Source organism: Bemisia tabaci, chromosome 10 (genome assembly GCF_918797505.1).
Source record: "Bemisia tabaci chromosome 10, PGI_BMITA_v3".
NCBI lineage: Eukaryota > Metazoa > Arthropoda > Insecta > Hemiptera > Aleyrodidae > Bemisia > Bemisia tabaci.
The window spans coordinates 33692174-33709963 of record NC_092802.1 but is presented as its reverse complement, the minus strand read 5'-3'; the positions used below and the strand labels follow the sequence as shown (position 1 = coordinate 33709963).

Genomic DNA, 17790 nt, shown 5'->3' with positions numbered 1-17790 from the left:
GACTTTCAGATTTCGGCAGGAGAAAGTAAACGACTAGTGAAACTCTAAGAAATTCTTAACTCGATTTTCTCGAAAATGTGGGTTGGTTCATTTCTATAGAACTCGGTCCGAATTACGTTTAATTTAGACTTTTTTCGTGCCATCTGTGGTACAAAAAAGTCGAGCCCTCTCTCTGAACTGCTACCAGGCCGAGCAGTTTAGAGAGGTAAAAAAAACTCAAAATTAAACACGAGGATTTGAAGAACGTGAGTACAGAGACACTCACAACAGTTCTCCTTTAATTCACCGGGTAGGCAAAACAGCATCCCTCATGCTCGAATAGTCGTATCACGCACGCCTGCTGTGTTCAATATCTCGTCACGCAGCAGGCGTGCGTGATACGACTATTCGAGCATGAGGGATGCTGTTTTGCCTACTCGGTGAATTCAAGGCGAACTGTTGTGCGTGTCTTTCTCCCCACGTTTTTTAAATCCTCGTTTAATTTTGAGACTTAATATCCCTCTCTAAACTGTTCGGATTGTTTCGCACCACATCGTCTTTTTCCAGCCGAAGTATCCCAAGCTCTACGCGACGTTTTAAAATTTCCGCCGCCATTTTATTTTTTTACAGAGAAATTTTTCGACGAAGCTGTCCGAAAATTTCACTGAATTTTCATTGTGCTACCGATAAAGTTCAGTGAAATGTCTGAACAGATTCAACCAACGATTTCTCTGTAAAAAAATGAAACGGCGGCGGAAAGGTTGAAACTTCGTACGGCGTTTGTGATACTTTGGCCGGAAAGTGACGATGTGGTGCGAAACAAGCCGAACAGTTTAGAGAGAGATATAAAGTCTCAAAATGAAACGAGGATTTGAAAAAACGTGGGTAGAAAGACTCTCACAACAGTTCTCCTTTAATTCACCGAGTAGGCAAAACAGCATCCCTCATGCTCGAATAGTGGGATCACGCACGCCTGCTGTGTTCAATATCTAAGTAACGCTAGAGAACCTATGTACCTTTAGAGTACCTATGTGGAGAGAGTACGGACTTGTCGGTTTTAGGAGGTCCGGTCATGGAGCTCTTAGGGCCCAAAAAGTAGCCAACCATTGAAAATCCGGAACAATTTATTACTACATTTGTGATTTCGTAAAATACGTCTTAGACTCAGATTTTGTATAAACTTAAGCATTTTTGACGCTCATTCATGAACATTCTTGGCCATCTTGGTTTTGGAATCTGAAGATTGACAGTGACATTTTTTGTGTTGGAAGGTTGGCTGTTCTTTTTGGACCTAAGAGCTCCAAATTTCGACATGTTATGGACGAGTTCACGGCTATAAATTGTGGCGGTTACCATTTATCAAGAGCTTTTGGTCTATGACGGTCAAATTTCAGAAAAAACGACGATTTCCCCGAAAATCTAGCGGGGCCATAGCATCGACTGAGCTATGAAAAAAGGACACCCTGAAGACTATTCCACATTAAAATTTCCGCATGAGCCACAGGAAGTATGGATTCATATGTAAAATAGGGTTCAAATCGAAACTGAAATACCCCCTAACGTCAGAGACGGGACGTAATGTCCGTAAGGGCAGTAAACATACGACTAATGTTGCCAGCCCGCAGGGAACCTTTAATTATTTCATCATAAGGACCGTGTGAATCAGTGTCTCGGAGTAGTGGAAAAATCCATAATGGATTGTAAAATTGACATCGATGCTCGCCGCCATGATTCGCACACGCCGGTTTATAACTGGCATCGCGATGTTGTAGCGGAGGTCATAAGATCCAAGAGTCAGCTTTTCGCCTTTGGGCCTTTTAACGTGCTCGATGAATGCGAACGCATCCTTTTATCACTTAAACCAGTTGCCGCAAGTGCAAGCAAGCAAACAAAATGTCATTTTTCTTGAAATTGCAACGAAATTTTATTTTCCGTGAAATTTCAACGAATTTTCATTTTTCATGACGAAATTTCAACAAAGTTTCATTTTCCGTGAAATGTCAACAAATTTTAGGGGCTGCGAATGACACCCGCAACAATTGGTCAGGAATTCATTAGAAAACTTCAAAATTTGATTCATAACATATTTTAATTTAGTTTTTCAATCTTTCAAAATTAAGATTTAACAGTCCCTATGCGTTTCATGGCATTCTAAGTCCATTGCAGTTTTTAAAAAAATTCAATAAGGAGACAGACTACACTACGATAACACGCTTAACAAGGGGTAGCAGGTTTTCCAATTCCAATTTTAGATTGAGCCCCTCCCACCTGTAAGTTCAATAACTCTCGAAGTTCAATAGCTCTCAAAGTTGAATAACTTTGAAATCCACTCAATTTCTCCAGAAAATCCTTTTATTTTTGGAGGGCACAACGAGTCAGGTGATAAAATCATTCATGGTTTCTGCAAAACTGCAAAAGTCTCCTTTCAATACAATTTCAAATTCGGGACAAGCAAAATTGAAAGCCACAAGACACGACAAAATTCGACAAAATCGTTTCTCCACGGGGGTGTTGTGCGTCGTTGCCTCAAAACGGAAGAGAGGCGAGGCGTGAATGATCGATTATCGATATTTCCCCATTTAAAGCTGTGGTAAAGAATCGATTATTAAGTTTATCGATCCTAGTCCATAGGTTTAAATGACAAATCAATCGATTCATCGCAAAGTACGCCATGCCACTGGAACGGAACCAAGATACGCGGGAACAAAAGCTATTCTTCTAGACCGATTTTCTCACAGAAGACAACCCCTTATCACACTCTTTCACAATCTGTGAAGAGAAACGCTGCAAGGAAATTCTAACGTTGCAATATTTTCTTCTGGTAGGATATTATTCTTCAAATTTGTCAATTCTTTCAAATTTTTACAAAATTGTACTTTCAATTTTGTCTGAATTTCTGTCTCTTTTTTTAATCAATAACGTTCCACACCACACACTTTTAAAATCTGTAAGGAGAAATGCCGTATAAACATTTTAACGTTGCAATATTCTCTTTAGAGAGGGTACAAATTTTCAACTTTATAAATTTTCTTTACAATTTTTACAAAAGTATACTCTCCATTTTGTCTGGTATATCTGAAAGTGTCGGCGAGACCTTTTCATGATCGGTCACAAAAATAAATATTTTATCGAAGGATTTGGCAACATTCGGGCGGTCATATACGATGTTCTTCTTTAGCAGAGCAGTAATCTATTCAAACCGAAGTTTGGGGTCAACTCACGTTGCTGTAGCGTGATTTATGACGCATAGAAGAAAAAAAGTAAAAAAGATCGGTTTGAGAACAATGCGGCTTAGGTCAGGGAAAAAAAATTATTCTACGCCGCGACTATTATCGCCATCAGCTATAAATAGTGCCTGCGAACTTCTTATTGGTTCTGATATAGGTTGCTTATTATTATATTATTTGATTTGCATTGAATTTAAGAGCCGACACATTAGCTAGGCGCCATGCCATGGCGAGGAAAGTGGTATCAATTTGAGTGATGGTTGCATGAATAAATAAGTAATAAATAGACGAATCATGATTCATCTTAATCCTCCTTATGGGAGAGTCACGTTACGTCGTTCCTCCGGCGAAAGGGCGTATCGAGATTTCCACATGAGCCCCAAAAAGCATGGCTTCTTATGTAAGATAGGTCTCACGTGGAAATTGAGATACGTCCTTACGTTATTAGAGGGGAACGTAAACGTGCCAAGTCGCTGGGTACCACCGAGTAGGCGTTTTTGTCAGAAAAACAGAATAACACGTGGGCGGCTTTCGCGAGGCCGATCGCGAAAAATAAAATAAAAAAGCGGAGAGAATTAACTCCGGCCGATTTCTCTTCAGGTGCAAAATAGAACGGGCTTGTTGCAAACTTCGTGTATGAAAAAGCTATGGCTTGAAAACCAATTAGTGGTTCACGTGGAACACCATTAATAGTTTTACATGAACTAATGATTATCGGTCTGTGAACCACACTGTGGTAGCTCGTACCATAGTGTGGTATATAATATGTCGCAGGCAAATAGCAAAATCAGGCATTTTGTCAAATGCCTAGGCAAATAGTCAAATATTCTAACTTAGATTGAAATTCTGATTCTTTTCCTAATTTCAGGCGAAATAATTCATTGCTCCTGCAAGAAAAAATTAGCAGTAAAAATGAAGTAATAAATTGTTCCGGATTTTTAGGGATCAATGGTTGGCTACCCTTTTGGGCCCTGAGAGCTCCATGACCGGACCTCCTAAAACCGACAAGTCCGTACTCTCCCCATATAGCTACTCTAAAGGTACATAGGTTCTCTAGCGTTACTTGGATATTGAACGCAGCAGGCGTGCGTGATACCACTATTCGAGCATGAGGGATGCTGTTTTGCCTACTCGGTGAATTGAAGGAGAACTGTCGTGAGTGTCTTCCTACCCACGTTTTTCAAATCCTCGTTTAATTTTGAGACTTTATATCTCTCTCTAAACTGTTCGGCTTGTTTCGCACTAAATCGTCACTTTCCGGCCAAAGTATCACAAACGCCGTGCGAAATTTCAACCTTTCCGCCGCCATTTCATTTTTTTATAGAGAAATCGTTGGTTGAATCTGTTTGAAAATGTCACTGAATTTTATCGGCAGCAAAAAGAAAATCCGGTGCAATTTTTAACAGATTCCACCAACAATTCCTCTGTAAAAAAATAAAATGGCGGCGGAAATTGTGGCGCTTGTGATACTTCGGCCCGTAGATGACGAAATGCTCACCACTGCACCTCTCTAAATGTAAATTTCCTCTTGTGTTCCTCTCGAATTCTCTTTGTCTTCACTCCGAATCTTTCCCTTCATTAATTCGGATTCCCTGACTTCTCAGTCAGCTGAACGTATGAACTCCCAAATCCGCCCCGAGTAAACTTCTGAGAGCAAACCGGATGAAAGCGCGGTGTCGCGAAATGAGAATGCACCCGAGCCGGATCGTGCGATCAACTCCGGCTACTTTACACGGGTTTATAAGGGGGAAAATCCGATTTTCCAGAACTTCAGGCAACGTGCGCGGTATGATTCGAGGCGGGTTGAAGCGGGGGAGTTGCAGCTTTCAAAACGAGGCTGGGGTGTCGCGAAATGATAATATACCCGAGCTGCTCGACTCGGAGCGAGGGGGCTGCAACGAGGGGGGGGGGGGGTCGGGGCGCGGGGGGCTTTTCCGCCCCCCCCCCCCGAATTCGGCTCGTCCGGAATTCCATTCATCCCCTGCTTATCGGGAAATTTGCAGCGGAAATAATTATTCACGCTTTCGGGAGGAAGAAAAAGACCAATTAACCCAGTCCTCGGCTTGGCTTCTTCTCCCCTCGGGCGATGCCGTTTTGCCGCTTGATTATACGCTATTCCCATTGGTGGCTGTCCATTGTAGGCGGATTCTATCCGAAAACAGCGCGGCCTTTCGATCGAGTTTAATGTAAACTTTTGCCTAGTACCCGCCCTGAAAAAAATTCTCGGCGTTTTTACGAAGGTCCGTTGGTACCTTTACCATCTCACTTTTCTTATCTATCATTGGTAATTTTACCATGAGAGACTGGTAAGCTTACCTAAAAACCGGTATTTTTACTGTTTTTTTTTTCAGGTAAGAATACCACTTTTATTGGTAATCAATTCCCGGTAACTTTGCCATTTTATCTCGGTAATTCTGCCACAGTCGATAAAAAATATTGGCGTTTTTACCAAGGTCCAGTAAAATTACCGAGCAATTTCAATAATTTTACCGAGATTTCACGGTAAAATTACCAATTCCATAAATGGTAATTTTACCAAGAAAAACTGGGATCAAATAGAACCCTGAATTCTTGGTAATTTTACCCTTTTCTTAGTAAATACACTGAGATTTTTTTTTCAGTGATCTAGGCCTTGAGTACCGTATAAATTTATTACACTCGTCACCCAGTGGATCGAGTCAATAGGAGAGGTCGGACAAAATTTGGAAACTTTAAAAGCATATAGCCCCGCAAATACTAAACTTTGAGGCTCTAAAAGTGGTTTCATTGGTTTCCTGAAGAAATTTGCTTCTCGAAGCACCCCTTAAAATTAAAAATAAGACGAGAACAACGTCAAAATTTGCAACCTCCCTGATTGACTCGGTTCACTGTGCGACGTCAAAATAAATTGAAGTTTCGACGTGATGTCCCGCCGGAGTGAGAGGAACCCCACTGCGGTACTTGACGTTAACGGAACCACCCTACCCATGAATTCTGCCGAGTTAAGAAGAAACGTCGTAAAAGTGTTCGAATTTCGCCAAATTTCCTCCGATAAAATACTCAGTTTTAGATGAAAGTCATTAACATTTTCCCTTTAAATTCTTAGATACTTCAGATTGGGCTATGAATAAAATCCCCCGAAGAGATGGAATGAAAATACCCCCAGAAAAGTCACGTTTCATCGTCAGAAACTTGGTAACGTCTGAAATTTTATACGGCATTCTTGCTCACCACGGCAAAACACTGTACGAGCATTCAAATGTTGTAAAATTTTCTCACGGAAAATATTTAAATTTGAAGAAGGGCGCGAATATTTTTCTTTGAAATTTTCGAACATTTTGGATCCTATAAAGTACAAAATCCTCTGAAAAGTTGGGAGAAAAATATTTACGAAAAACACTTCCGAAAATTCTTGATTCGTCGAGTAAAATTTGGCAACGCCTAAATTCTCATACGGCGTTCTTCCTCAGCGCGGCAGAGCTCTTCGTAAATCTTCGATTCCTTGTTTTTAGACATTTTGAATTCGATTACGAACAAAATTCTCTGAAAAACGGAGGGAAAAATATTTACAAATCCTTCCGCAAATTCGTGATTAGCGAATAAGAAACTTCGGCAACGTTTGAATGCTTATACGGCGTTCTTCCTTAGCACGGAGGCGCTTCTTAAATCTTCAATTCCGAGGAAGGGAAAATGAAATTACACTTTGGATAAGCGAGTCTCCTTTGCTGGCGGGGCGCTTATCTCACGTTTTAAAAATCCAAACAAAGAAGAGAGAGACAAAATGACGAATTTCTTTAAGGGAATACAATGGGGGAGGGGGTGTATAAGAAACCCTGCGCAACTTTGAAATTACTCAAGCTAATGGCAACGCCGAAGGTAACGCTTCGTTAACGCTTAGGCGCTTGGTCGACTGGGAGAGGAATTAAAACTCCAACGATTCCCACCTTAATTACTCGCGCTAATGGGCTGTCTGAGAATTCGTTGTTTCACTCACGAAAGAACGTAACTTCATCTCAATGTTGCCAAATTGGCCCTCGAAAATTGCAGTTTTAACGGGGGAATCTTTGGCATTATCATCTGAAATTTTCACTCATTTTTCGTCTGATCTGGAACACAAATCAGAGGAATTTTGGACAGAAATTGCACAGGTACATTCTCGTGAAACGTTGAATTGTTTGGGTCTATTTGGCAACCTTGGAATGGAGTTACGCTCCTTCGGCCGGCAAACGACGAATTAACAAAAGGCATCGGGGTGGACGGATAAAAAACAACGGAAATACTGAAGCGCGGAGAAACGAGCGCGATTAGGGGAAAACTCGCTTTTCCTGCGAGGAAGATTGAGGTTATGATAAGGCGAGGGACAAAAACTGGAGGACGGATTTCAAAAAAATACGCCGAGGGAAATGGGCACGTATACGAGACTTTTAAGGAAAGGAGCTGTTTCAGCAGCAGATTTGTGTACTGCCGTGATGGCGAAGAGAGCCGTAAGTGCAAAAATGAAGTTTTGAGATGATGGGCTTTTTTTTTTTTTTTTTTTTTTTTTTAGTGAGTGGAAAAATTCGCTCAAGTGCCCCCAACATGGGAGTCGCCGAAGCCTGCTTGGTAGTTTCTGAGCAGAAAATTCTATGAAAGATGCCTCCGTTCCTTGTCACATTGCCACCACTCATCCAAAGGACTCTCAGAAATCGTTTGGATGATTAAAAATCGACCAATTTAATTTCAATTACATGAAAAGGGTACTATTAATTTTCAAATTGGGCTCGTGTTAGCCAAGACAGCCGTAAGAGCTGTGTTCTGCATGTTTTCGAGGTTGCGTTTTGGACACACAACAAACAAATTTTCAGGCTAAAAAATAGCAGCAAAGGGCGTCCTTTAACTTAAAAGTACTATTCTCATTGGCTCTCTGATGGAATAATGTCAGTTACTGCTTCTTGCCTCAAACTAGGTCATTTTTCGCGTACTTACGGTTTTCTCACATGCGTCGTTCACACGAAAAAAAAACGAATTTTGCTGTTTTAGCTGTTTCAGTGATTTCATCTACAAGAGAATAGGCGAATTTTGAAAAAAAAACTCGATTTCGAAAATTTGAGTCTTACGGCTCTCCTCGACATCCCGACAGTATACAGCCCTTACTTTCGTACCCTAGCTGTCAATGCCCGGTTCTCTAGATGGCTTCACACCCTGTGATTATACGTGGGGCTCGGTTTTCCTTGAAAGAAGATCGAGGATATGATAAGGCAAGAGACAAAAAGTAGAAGATAAATTTCAGAAAAATATGACGGGGTAAAATATGTAAAGGGAGGACGAAAACTCGGAGAGGACAACGCATAAATAAATAAATTTTCGGAGAGGGTAAACGGCTGAACCGCGCAGGGCACAGCGGGCCGAATACAGAGTTTAGCAGGACAAAAAGACTTATAAATGGGTCTACAGTACTGCCATGCTGAGGAAAAACGCCGTATGAGCCTTCAGACGTTACCATGTTTTCTTCGATAAAAACCGAATTCATCGCGGAAGGAAGATGTTGCATGTGTGAGGAATTTGCGATTTGACTACTGATTTTTGTGTGAAAGTTCACGAGAAACACGATGGTGCAACTGGTTTTCTCTGAAATCAACTTCCAAGCTCAAAAAAAGCTCTCAAGTTGAGGCCAAAATGGAGGGGATATCTTACGCTATCCTGAGAGTCCACCTCTACATCAAGACAAACTCTCCATGCAAAGATAGGGAGCAAATACGTTGACGGGGCTACCTTTTTATTTGGAGACTCTAAAACTGAAAACACGGCAACCCTGCTAATGTATTTGCTCCCTATCTTCGCTTGGAGAGCTTGTCTTGATGTAAAGGTGGACTCTCAGGATAGGGTGAGATATCTCCTCCATTTTGGCCTCAACTTGAGAGCTTTTTTTGAGCTTGGAAGTTGATTCCAGAGAAAACCAGTGGCACCATCGTGTTTCTCGTGAACTTTCACACAAAAATCAATAGTCAAATCGCATATTCCTCACACATGCAACATCTCCATTTTGTACGTTTCCGTATGTTTTAAAATCCGCATGTTTTTTCTAAGGATCTTTGGCAACATCTGAAGGCTCATACGTCGTTCTCCCGTAGCACGCCAGAGAGGGACCCCGACGCGCCTCGGACAAATTCCTTTGTTCTCAAAAATTGCTCGAGAAATATGAGCATAGCGGAAAAAAAGAAGGAGAAGGAGAAGAAGAAAACGAGCAGTTTCGTATTTTCTACGAAAAAAAATGAGAAAAGAAAGTGAAATTGAGATAAACGTTCGGCATCTTCGTCATTTTTTCAGCGATGACACCGTCCGGTTTTTCTTTATCTCTATTTAGTGACTTCCCTTTTAAACAAATTCAAACCGAAATTCGCGGCCGAGCGAACGGTACCAAAGACGGTACGAGCGAGAACAATTTCGGGAGAAGGAGATATACAAGTAATGAGGATAACAAACGCTCGATGAAATGCGAGGGATCATTTTCTTTTTCTTTTTTTTTCTTTCTTTTCGAGACGCGATTTTCTCTTTGAGACGCTAGTCTCGGCGGACGCGGGAAGACAGCTCATGAAAGTTTAAGTTGGCAGGAAAAAAAAACGAAGTAAGTGAGACTCACCCGCCGAAACCTCTTCTCTTGTTTACAGGTGAGCTGGCTATCGTCGCTCCGCCTTCACTTGATGACGGATCTGAAACATAAGAATTAATTTATTAGAAACCTTTTAAATTTATTCAACGTTCACGTTTGCCATCCTTCGTTTAATTCAGCACTAAAATATATAAATCGTCAAAAATTTATAAAGAAAAAAACACAGAAAGTTGAAACTATCAGTCCACACGAATTCGAAAAAAAATCACATAAAATTGCAATAATTAATTTATTAAAAACCTTTTAAATTTATAAATCGTCAACAATTTATAAAAAAAGTGACACAGAAAGTTGAAACCATCAGTCTTCACAAACTCGAAAAAAAATCACATAAAATTGCAAGAATTAATTTATTAAAAACCTTTTAATTCATTTAACATTCATGTTTGCCATTCTTCGTTTAATTCAGCACTAAAATTTATAAATCGTCAACAATTTATAAAAAAAAAAAAGTAACACAGAAAGTTGAAACTATCAGTCATCACAAATTCGAGAAGAAAAAATCACACAAAATTCTTAGGAGAAATTTTGGTTAGTTTCCTCAGAGAAGAGTTAGACATAATATAGATTTTTAAACGTTGCAGTTGAGATATGCCGTTTTCGTATTTTGTCATTTCCCGAGAGAAAGAACGTAACTAAATTCCGATGTTGCCAGGATTCCCGTCGGAAATTGCATTTTACCAAGAGAATCTTGGACATTTTTGACTGAAAATTTCACCAATTTTCCTCCTGATCTCATGCAAAATTCAGAGCAGTTTTGAGCAAGACTTGCGCAAGTACTTTATTGTAAAAAAATTACCATTTTGAGTCAAACTGGCAACCTTAAAACGGAATTACGCTCCTTCGTCCAGAAAACGACGATTTGGATTACATTTTGCAACAAGGAACCACTATTTCTGGCCAATTTTAGAAACATCATACAGGCCATTGGTTTCCCTATGCAGATACGTGTTTTTATGGGAGAGCCAAGGATAGTGGTTCCTTATTGCAAAATGTAATACATTTATCCAACGATACTGGATACTAAACGTGTGGTGGTACATTTATTTAAAAGCGCCTTAAGAATATACATGGTCATTAACACAATTGAAAGTGTCTCATATACCATCATAGTATAGAAGAGTACTCAACAATTTCCGTCAATAAAAACAAACTTCAAATGTTGTTACTTCCATGTCACCGAATACGATAACTCAGTCAAAGAAATTTTAATTTCAATCGTTTTTCCGAGGAAATTACATATGGCGCCCAATTTCCGCGAACACAGTCCCAGTTTTTCTATTTTACATTTTCCTCGATCGGCAATCTGGTTTGAATACGAGTCAGTGGCGTGGCGTGCTTTGCGACCTATCGATATTTTCCCATTTGAAGCTGTGATAAATTATCGATTATTAAGGTGTTCGCTGCGAACACCCTGTTTATCGATACTTTTCCATAGGTTTAAATGGCCGATCAATCGATATATCGCAAAGCACGCCACGCCACTGATACGAGTGGGTGATAGTTCGATTTGTTTTTAATCACGTTCACGGTTTAATTGAATCTCTCAATTCGAAAACGACCCACCTGGGAAAAATTAAATTTTCTAGGAGACGATGAAAAAAACCGTTTAACGGCCGGAGAAGGAGTGTTTTTACGCAAAACAAAGGAACATCGTGAAAAAACTCGAGTTGGGTCGTTTTCGAAAAAAGAGCTTCAATTCTGTGACGGGTAAATAGAACTCGGCTCATTAAGCCCTTTCATATGAAACAATAAAATATTCTGGTGCAAATTCTTCATTACGCCCTGAAATCAGTCGGACCGCGTTCAGCAGCAAGGAACCAAGCCACATGAACTATTGCCAAGTTTAATTAGGCAATTTAATTTTTTACAAGAGAGCATTTGTGTGGATCCCCTAGAAAAGTGAAAAATGAATTTTCTTCTGACTATGCAGAAAATTTACTGAAATTTGAAAACAAATCCGCACAATCATTTCATTGTAAAAAAAAATGTATTGTCCAATTAACTCGGCAATAGCCGATGCAGTGCTGATGGCGAGACCTTGATATCTTGAAAGAATGTTCAAAGGGGCACGGATATGGGTACGGTAATCACCATTAGACTCAATGGTAGCTAATACTGTAACACTATCCACATTCATCAAAAGTTCAGTAAATGCTACCAGATTTCTGGTTATCCTTACCCTAGAGTATTACTGTGTCATTAATGGACCGCGTTCAGCAAAGAGGAACATCAGCTATTGCCAAATTTATTTGGGCGATTTAATTTCTTTGCATGAAAACGGTTGTGCTGCTGTGCAAATATCAGAGAATGGAAATGTTGCATGTGTGAGGAATTTGCGATTTGACTGTTGATACTTATGTAAAAGTTCGCGAGAAACACGATGCCCCCACTGGTTTTCTGTGAAATCAACTCCCGAGCTCAAAAAAAGCTCTCAAGTTGAGGCCAAAATGGAGGGAATATCCCACCCTTCCCCGAGAGTCCACGTCTACATAAAGACAAACTCTCTATGCAAAGATAGGGAGCAGATACATTGACAGGGCTGCCACTTTACTTGAGGACTCCAAAACTGAAAACACGGCTGCCCTGCTAATGTATTTGTTCCCTATCTTTACACGGAGAGTTTGTTCTTGATGTAGAGGTGGACTCTCAGGGTAGCGTGGGATATCCCCTCCATTTTGGCCTCAACTTGAGAGCTTTTTTTGACCTTGGGAGTTGATTTCAGAGAAAACCAGTGCCACCATCGTGTTTCTCGCGAACTTTTACATAAGAATCATCAGTCAAATCGCAAATTCTTCACACATGCAACATCTCCATTTCCTGCATAATACAAATAAAAGTCTTTAAAATTTTCAAAAAAAAATCCGCACAAACTTTTTCTTGTAAAAAAATTAATCATCCAGTTAAATTTGGCAATAGCTGATCAGGCTTGGTTCTTTTCTGCTAAACGCGGTCCGGTTCAAACCCGGATCCCGGAGAAAATTTTCGACGGTGAGGTCGAGCCAGAAGCAGGAGCCAGGACAAATTAGGAGCCTTTTCCCCGTTCATTTTTCTTCCAGACGCAATGAATAACTTCTCCAGGACCCGAGACGTGCATTTCCACGGTTGTCGGGAGCAATTCATCATTTTTCCACAACAGAAGTTGGCGCGTCACGGGAGGAAGGACCGCTTCTGTGCGACGTCAAATCGTGATGCATCACTTTCATTCCTTCCCTACGACCGCGCTCCAAAGGCTCCAAAGGTCGAGCTTCAAGGAAGAATGGAGCCTTTCCTCTGAACTCTGCCGTGACGGCAGCTCGCGAAAAATTCGTGAAATTAGGGATCACTGGAAGAAAAGTCTCTTGGTTCCAGAGGCCAGATTTTTCAAACATTTGAGGAGAAAAAATACTCTTGATATAATCGGATTTTTGCTAGAAACGAAAGCTAAGCCTCTTAATTGAAGCGGATATCCTTTTGATTCAAGCAAAAATACGATTTAATCAAGAGTATTTTTTCTTGAATCGAGGGCCAAGCCTCTTAATTGAAGCGGATTAAGCTCTAAACTGAGCCAGAGATTCCTGGCATATAAAAATCCTGGCAATTCCTGGCTATGGTTCCTCGTATAAAATACTGCCCATTTCATCGTAAAGTTCCTAATATAAAAATGCTGCCCATTTCATCTGAGAGGAAGCAGAAAGAAACCCCAAGCGTTTTCTCAATCAGAAAATTCCGGAATTTTTAAAATTCCGGCACGGGGTGGGAACGCAGTTGAAAGCTCAGTTCCGGAACTTGCGTGCGCGCGGAGGAAGGTGGAATCTGACGAGGAGCGGAAATTGGTGGAAAAATGCGAAATCTCCGCTTCTTCCCCCCCCCCTCCCCCTCCAGCCCGTTTAAAATTCCGGCGAAACTGAGCGAGAGTAACTCGGCGAAAGGGCTGGAGCGGGGCCGTTAAAAGCGGTTCCGAGATGGGAATACGAAATTAAAGACTCGCCCTGAAAAGATCCGCAAATCCCCCCGGCGTCCCCCGTTGTCGAATGGTGTCTCGGAGGAAATTGTGAGAAAAGAATGGCGGGGCTATTTCTTGATAGCAAAATAACGCTTTAAATTTTTTTTTTTTTAATACCTCTGAAAACGATTAAATTTTTCATTGGCGTTGCTTCAAGGCGATGGAAGGACCGAAACATCCCAAAAATGACTGTGAAACGTTTCGGAAGATAAGTTAAGATGAAATTTATGCGTTTTTTAAAGTCTTAAAGTCACTTCTAAACAAATGAAAACATTTTTAAAATTGCAAAAAGTCATTAAAAGACATTCAAAATAACGCTCTAAAGATATTTTTTTAATATCTCTAAAAACGATGAAATGTTTCATTGGCGTTGCAGTATAGAACGATGAAAGAACCGAAAAATCTCAAAAATGACCCTGAAAAGTTTCAGAAGGTAAGTTGTGGTGAAATATATGCGTATTTTAAAGTCTTAAAGTCACTTCTAAAACAATTTTAACATTTTCAAAACTGGAAAAAGTCATTAAAAGACATTCGAAGTTTTAGTCATTTTCTAATAATTTTGAGAACAGCTGTAAAAAGTTTTATAAAATCCTCTTAGAGATTTTTGGAAAAATAATTATTAAGTATTTCCTTTGTACCTCAAAATTGATAAAAACGTGGGTTGTTTTAAAAAGACATACTTTAAATAACTTTTTTCATCTCTGCAACCGAAAATGAGAAAAATCTCTTTTACATTTAAAAAAGGTTTTTCAGAATTACGCAAGTTCAAACTGCCTTAAAACTTGTTTTAGTTATCTCTTCAAAATGTGTCCAAAAAAAGAACGTTTTTAAAACCAACTTGTTTGTCTGTTAGATAGTAGATGTTAGAATTGTGAGTTTCCAACGAAATAATGCGGCAGTTCCTCAGCAGGCTGAAAAGTTCCCGTTCATTCCAAAGGGTTTTTAGCGGGAAATGCTTAATCTTTCTTGGAGAAGTCCTCGAATTTCTCGGCGCCAAGATTGGAATTCCAGGGAAATCCCTGGTTTTTCCTATCTTTTTAAATATGACCGTGCTTCTCCTTGCACTTTAAGCTTTCTGAGAAGTGAGAGATTTGGGTATGTTTGAATCGAGATTCAATGACGGGGTGAATTTTTTTTTCTTTGCTAAATTGGTTGAGTTCGACAGGTTATTTGATGGGTTCTTGCTATAAACTAGGAAATAGACGAAGTCTGGCAGAGGGGAACCAACCAGATTCATACGTTGAAATTGAGAAAAAAAGGTTTAAGCCATAATTGTACATAAGACTCAATGAACTGAAGTTTAAATACTTCTTCCACAAACTACTCGTGGATTGTTGATTTTAAATGGGAATTTTTATTAGAAGCAGAGCTTTCTATTTTCGGTGCCATTTGTATTTTCGCACAATTTTGGTTTGCGATACAATGGTTTTAACATCTTCAGTATATTCGATCAATAATTCACCTGATTTTTTCATTTTGAAAATTCCTGATATTTTCCTGATTTTCCTCGTAAAAACTATAACTATAACTGTAGACACAAGCGCTACGGGTGAGATATTATCGGAAACAAAGACGGCGCGACGACTCCTGGCACGGTAGGCAAAAAGCAGTAAGACTTATCCGCTGAGGAGAGTCGCATAAGTTGAATTCCTGATAAAACTTCAGATTTTTCCGATTCTCCTGATTTTTTCCTGATCGGCCAAAATTCCTGATATTTTCCGGTTTTTCCGATTTTTCCTGATGCTAGACACCCTGTCACTCAATACAAACGGATAATTTTCACAGAGCGAGGTTACAGTCAAACAAAATCTCAAGAAATTTGGCAATTCGACGCTGTATTCTTTCCGGCAGACGTGCGGTCTAAGTCTCGAGCGCTCTAAAACCAGCCAAGTTGCAGCAAAATCCCGTTTTCGTCCCTCCGAGACCAACGAAACCGCGAAACAGGGATCCAGGGCCGGCAACGCAGGGGCGCTCCCGAAATCCCCGACGGGGAAAAAATCCCTCGTACGCGGCGAAACTTCCCGATTTTGAACTTTGAACCTTGGAACAACTCAATCACACTCAAGCGCGCGGTGCCGCGCAAGACAACAGTAAGTCCCGTTCTACAACGAGCCTCGGAGAGAACAAGAACCCGTGCTGACCCCGGCTCACGTTCGGTATGGAGTTACGGCTCTTTTCCACAACACGGAAGAAGTGCACTTACGACTCGCTCGAGCGAACGTTGATTCGCCGATCCGAAACCGATTGGCCCCGCAACCCCCCTCCCCCGATCCTGCTCGCTCAACGTCTACTTTGCGAATAAATGGATTTTCGGGGAGCCTTCCTTCCGTGCTCGGGAAGAACGCCGTATGTGCACTCTGACATTGCTGAATTCCCTCCGATAAAATACGAATTTTCTGGAAAACTTTGGAATGTTTTTTTTTAGGTTTTCAGAGAATTTCAGGGAGCGGGAGCCTTCCTTCCGTGCTCAGGAAGAACGCCGTATGTCCACTCTGACACTGCTGAATTTCCACCAATAAAATACGAATTTTCTGGAAAACTTTGGGATGTTTGTTTTTAGGTTTTCAGAGAATTTCAGAAAGCGGGAGCCTTCCTTCCGTGCTCGGGAAGAACGCCGTATGTGCACTCTGACATTGCTGAATTCCCTCCGATAAAATACGAATTTTCTGGAAAACTTTGGAATGTTTTTTTTTTAGGTTTTCAGAGAATTTCAGGGAGCGGGAGCCTCCCTTCCGTGCTCAGGAAGAACGCCATATGTGCACTCTGACATTGCTGAATTTCCTCCGAAAAAATACGAATTTTCCGGAAAACTTTGGAATGTTTTTTTTAAGTTTTCCGAGAATATCAGGAAGCGGCAGCCTCCCAGAAATAAGTTTTCTTGATCTTGTTTCGCTCGTGTGGATATTCAAATAAAAATGAGCCCAAAAAACGAGTTTCTATAACGTTTTTTCGCAAATTAATGCTTGACTCCTCTTAAAAGACAAGAATGCATATTTATTTATGTCTATATTATAGCTACATTTTATGATCATTATTATTATTACTTTCTTAAAATTTATACTGGAAAAAAGTCCCTCGGATCGAGAGTCCAGATTCTTCAAACACTTGACAAGGAAAAATACTCTAGATTCAAACGGATTTTCGCTCAAATCGAAAGGAAATCCGCTTCAATTAAGAGGCTTGGCCCTCGATTCGAGAAGAAATACTCCTGATTCAAACGGATTTTTCCTTGAATCAAGAGGATATTCGCTTCAATTAAGAGGTTTGGCTCTCGATTCCAGAAAAAATACTCTTGATTTAATCGGATTTTTGCTTGAATCAAAAGGATATCCGCTTCAATTAAGAGGCTTGGCTCTCGTTTCTAGCAAAAATCCGATTATATCAAGAACATTTTTGCTCCTCGAATGTTTGAAAAATCTGGACTCAAACGGATTTTTGCTTGAATCTAAAGGAAATCCGCTTAAATTGAGAGACTTCGCTCTCGGTTCAAGCAAAAATCCGATTGGATCAAGAGTATCTTTTCATGTCAAATTTTGATCGATCAAACTTTTTTACAGTGCACTGATTTCTGAGGATCACCGCGGAAAATGATCGTGACTTCCCCCCAAAATCGATTGCATCGGCCGATTGGCAACATTCCAATGCTGCCGTGCTAAGGAAGAACGCCGTATGAACATTCAGGCGTTGCCAAACTTCCTTTGATAAAATTCGAATTCATGGAGGAAATTGTTTTTATTTTTCCTCCAATTTTTTAGACTATTTTGTACGCAATTTACTCTAAAATATCTGAAAATTTCATCAAAAATGTGCATAAATTTCGTCAAAAGTACATGATTCATCGAAGAAAATTTGGCAACTCTCGAAAGTTCATACGTTGTTCTTCCTTAGCACGGCAGAATGCTCCTGCGACGTTTTCCCTTCGCCTCGGTGTGTTCGCGCACTTGCGCTGCGCTCCTGGAAGCTGCACTTCG

The 17790-nt window shown here is 40.3% G+C and overlaps 1 protein-coding gene across 3 annotated transcripts in view; it reads right to left on the bottom strand.

Moving 5' to 3' along the window:
* The window catches only part of trio (trio Rho guanine nucleotide exchange factor), a 441213-nt gene that overhangs the window by 26181 nt on the left and 397242 nt on the right, over window positions 1–17790 (bottom strand). For all 3 annotated transcript variants that reach the window (XM_019052145.2, XM_072304973.1, XM_019052154.2), the window contains exon 31: window positions 9805–9874. In XM_019052145.2, coding sequence (XP_018907690.2) covers window positions 9805–9874 — 70 coding nt within the window. The remainder of the gene's footprint in view (window positions 1–9804; window positions 9875–17790) is intronic.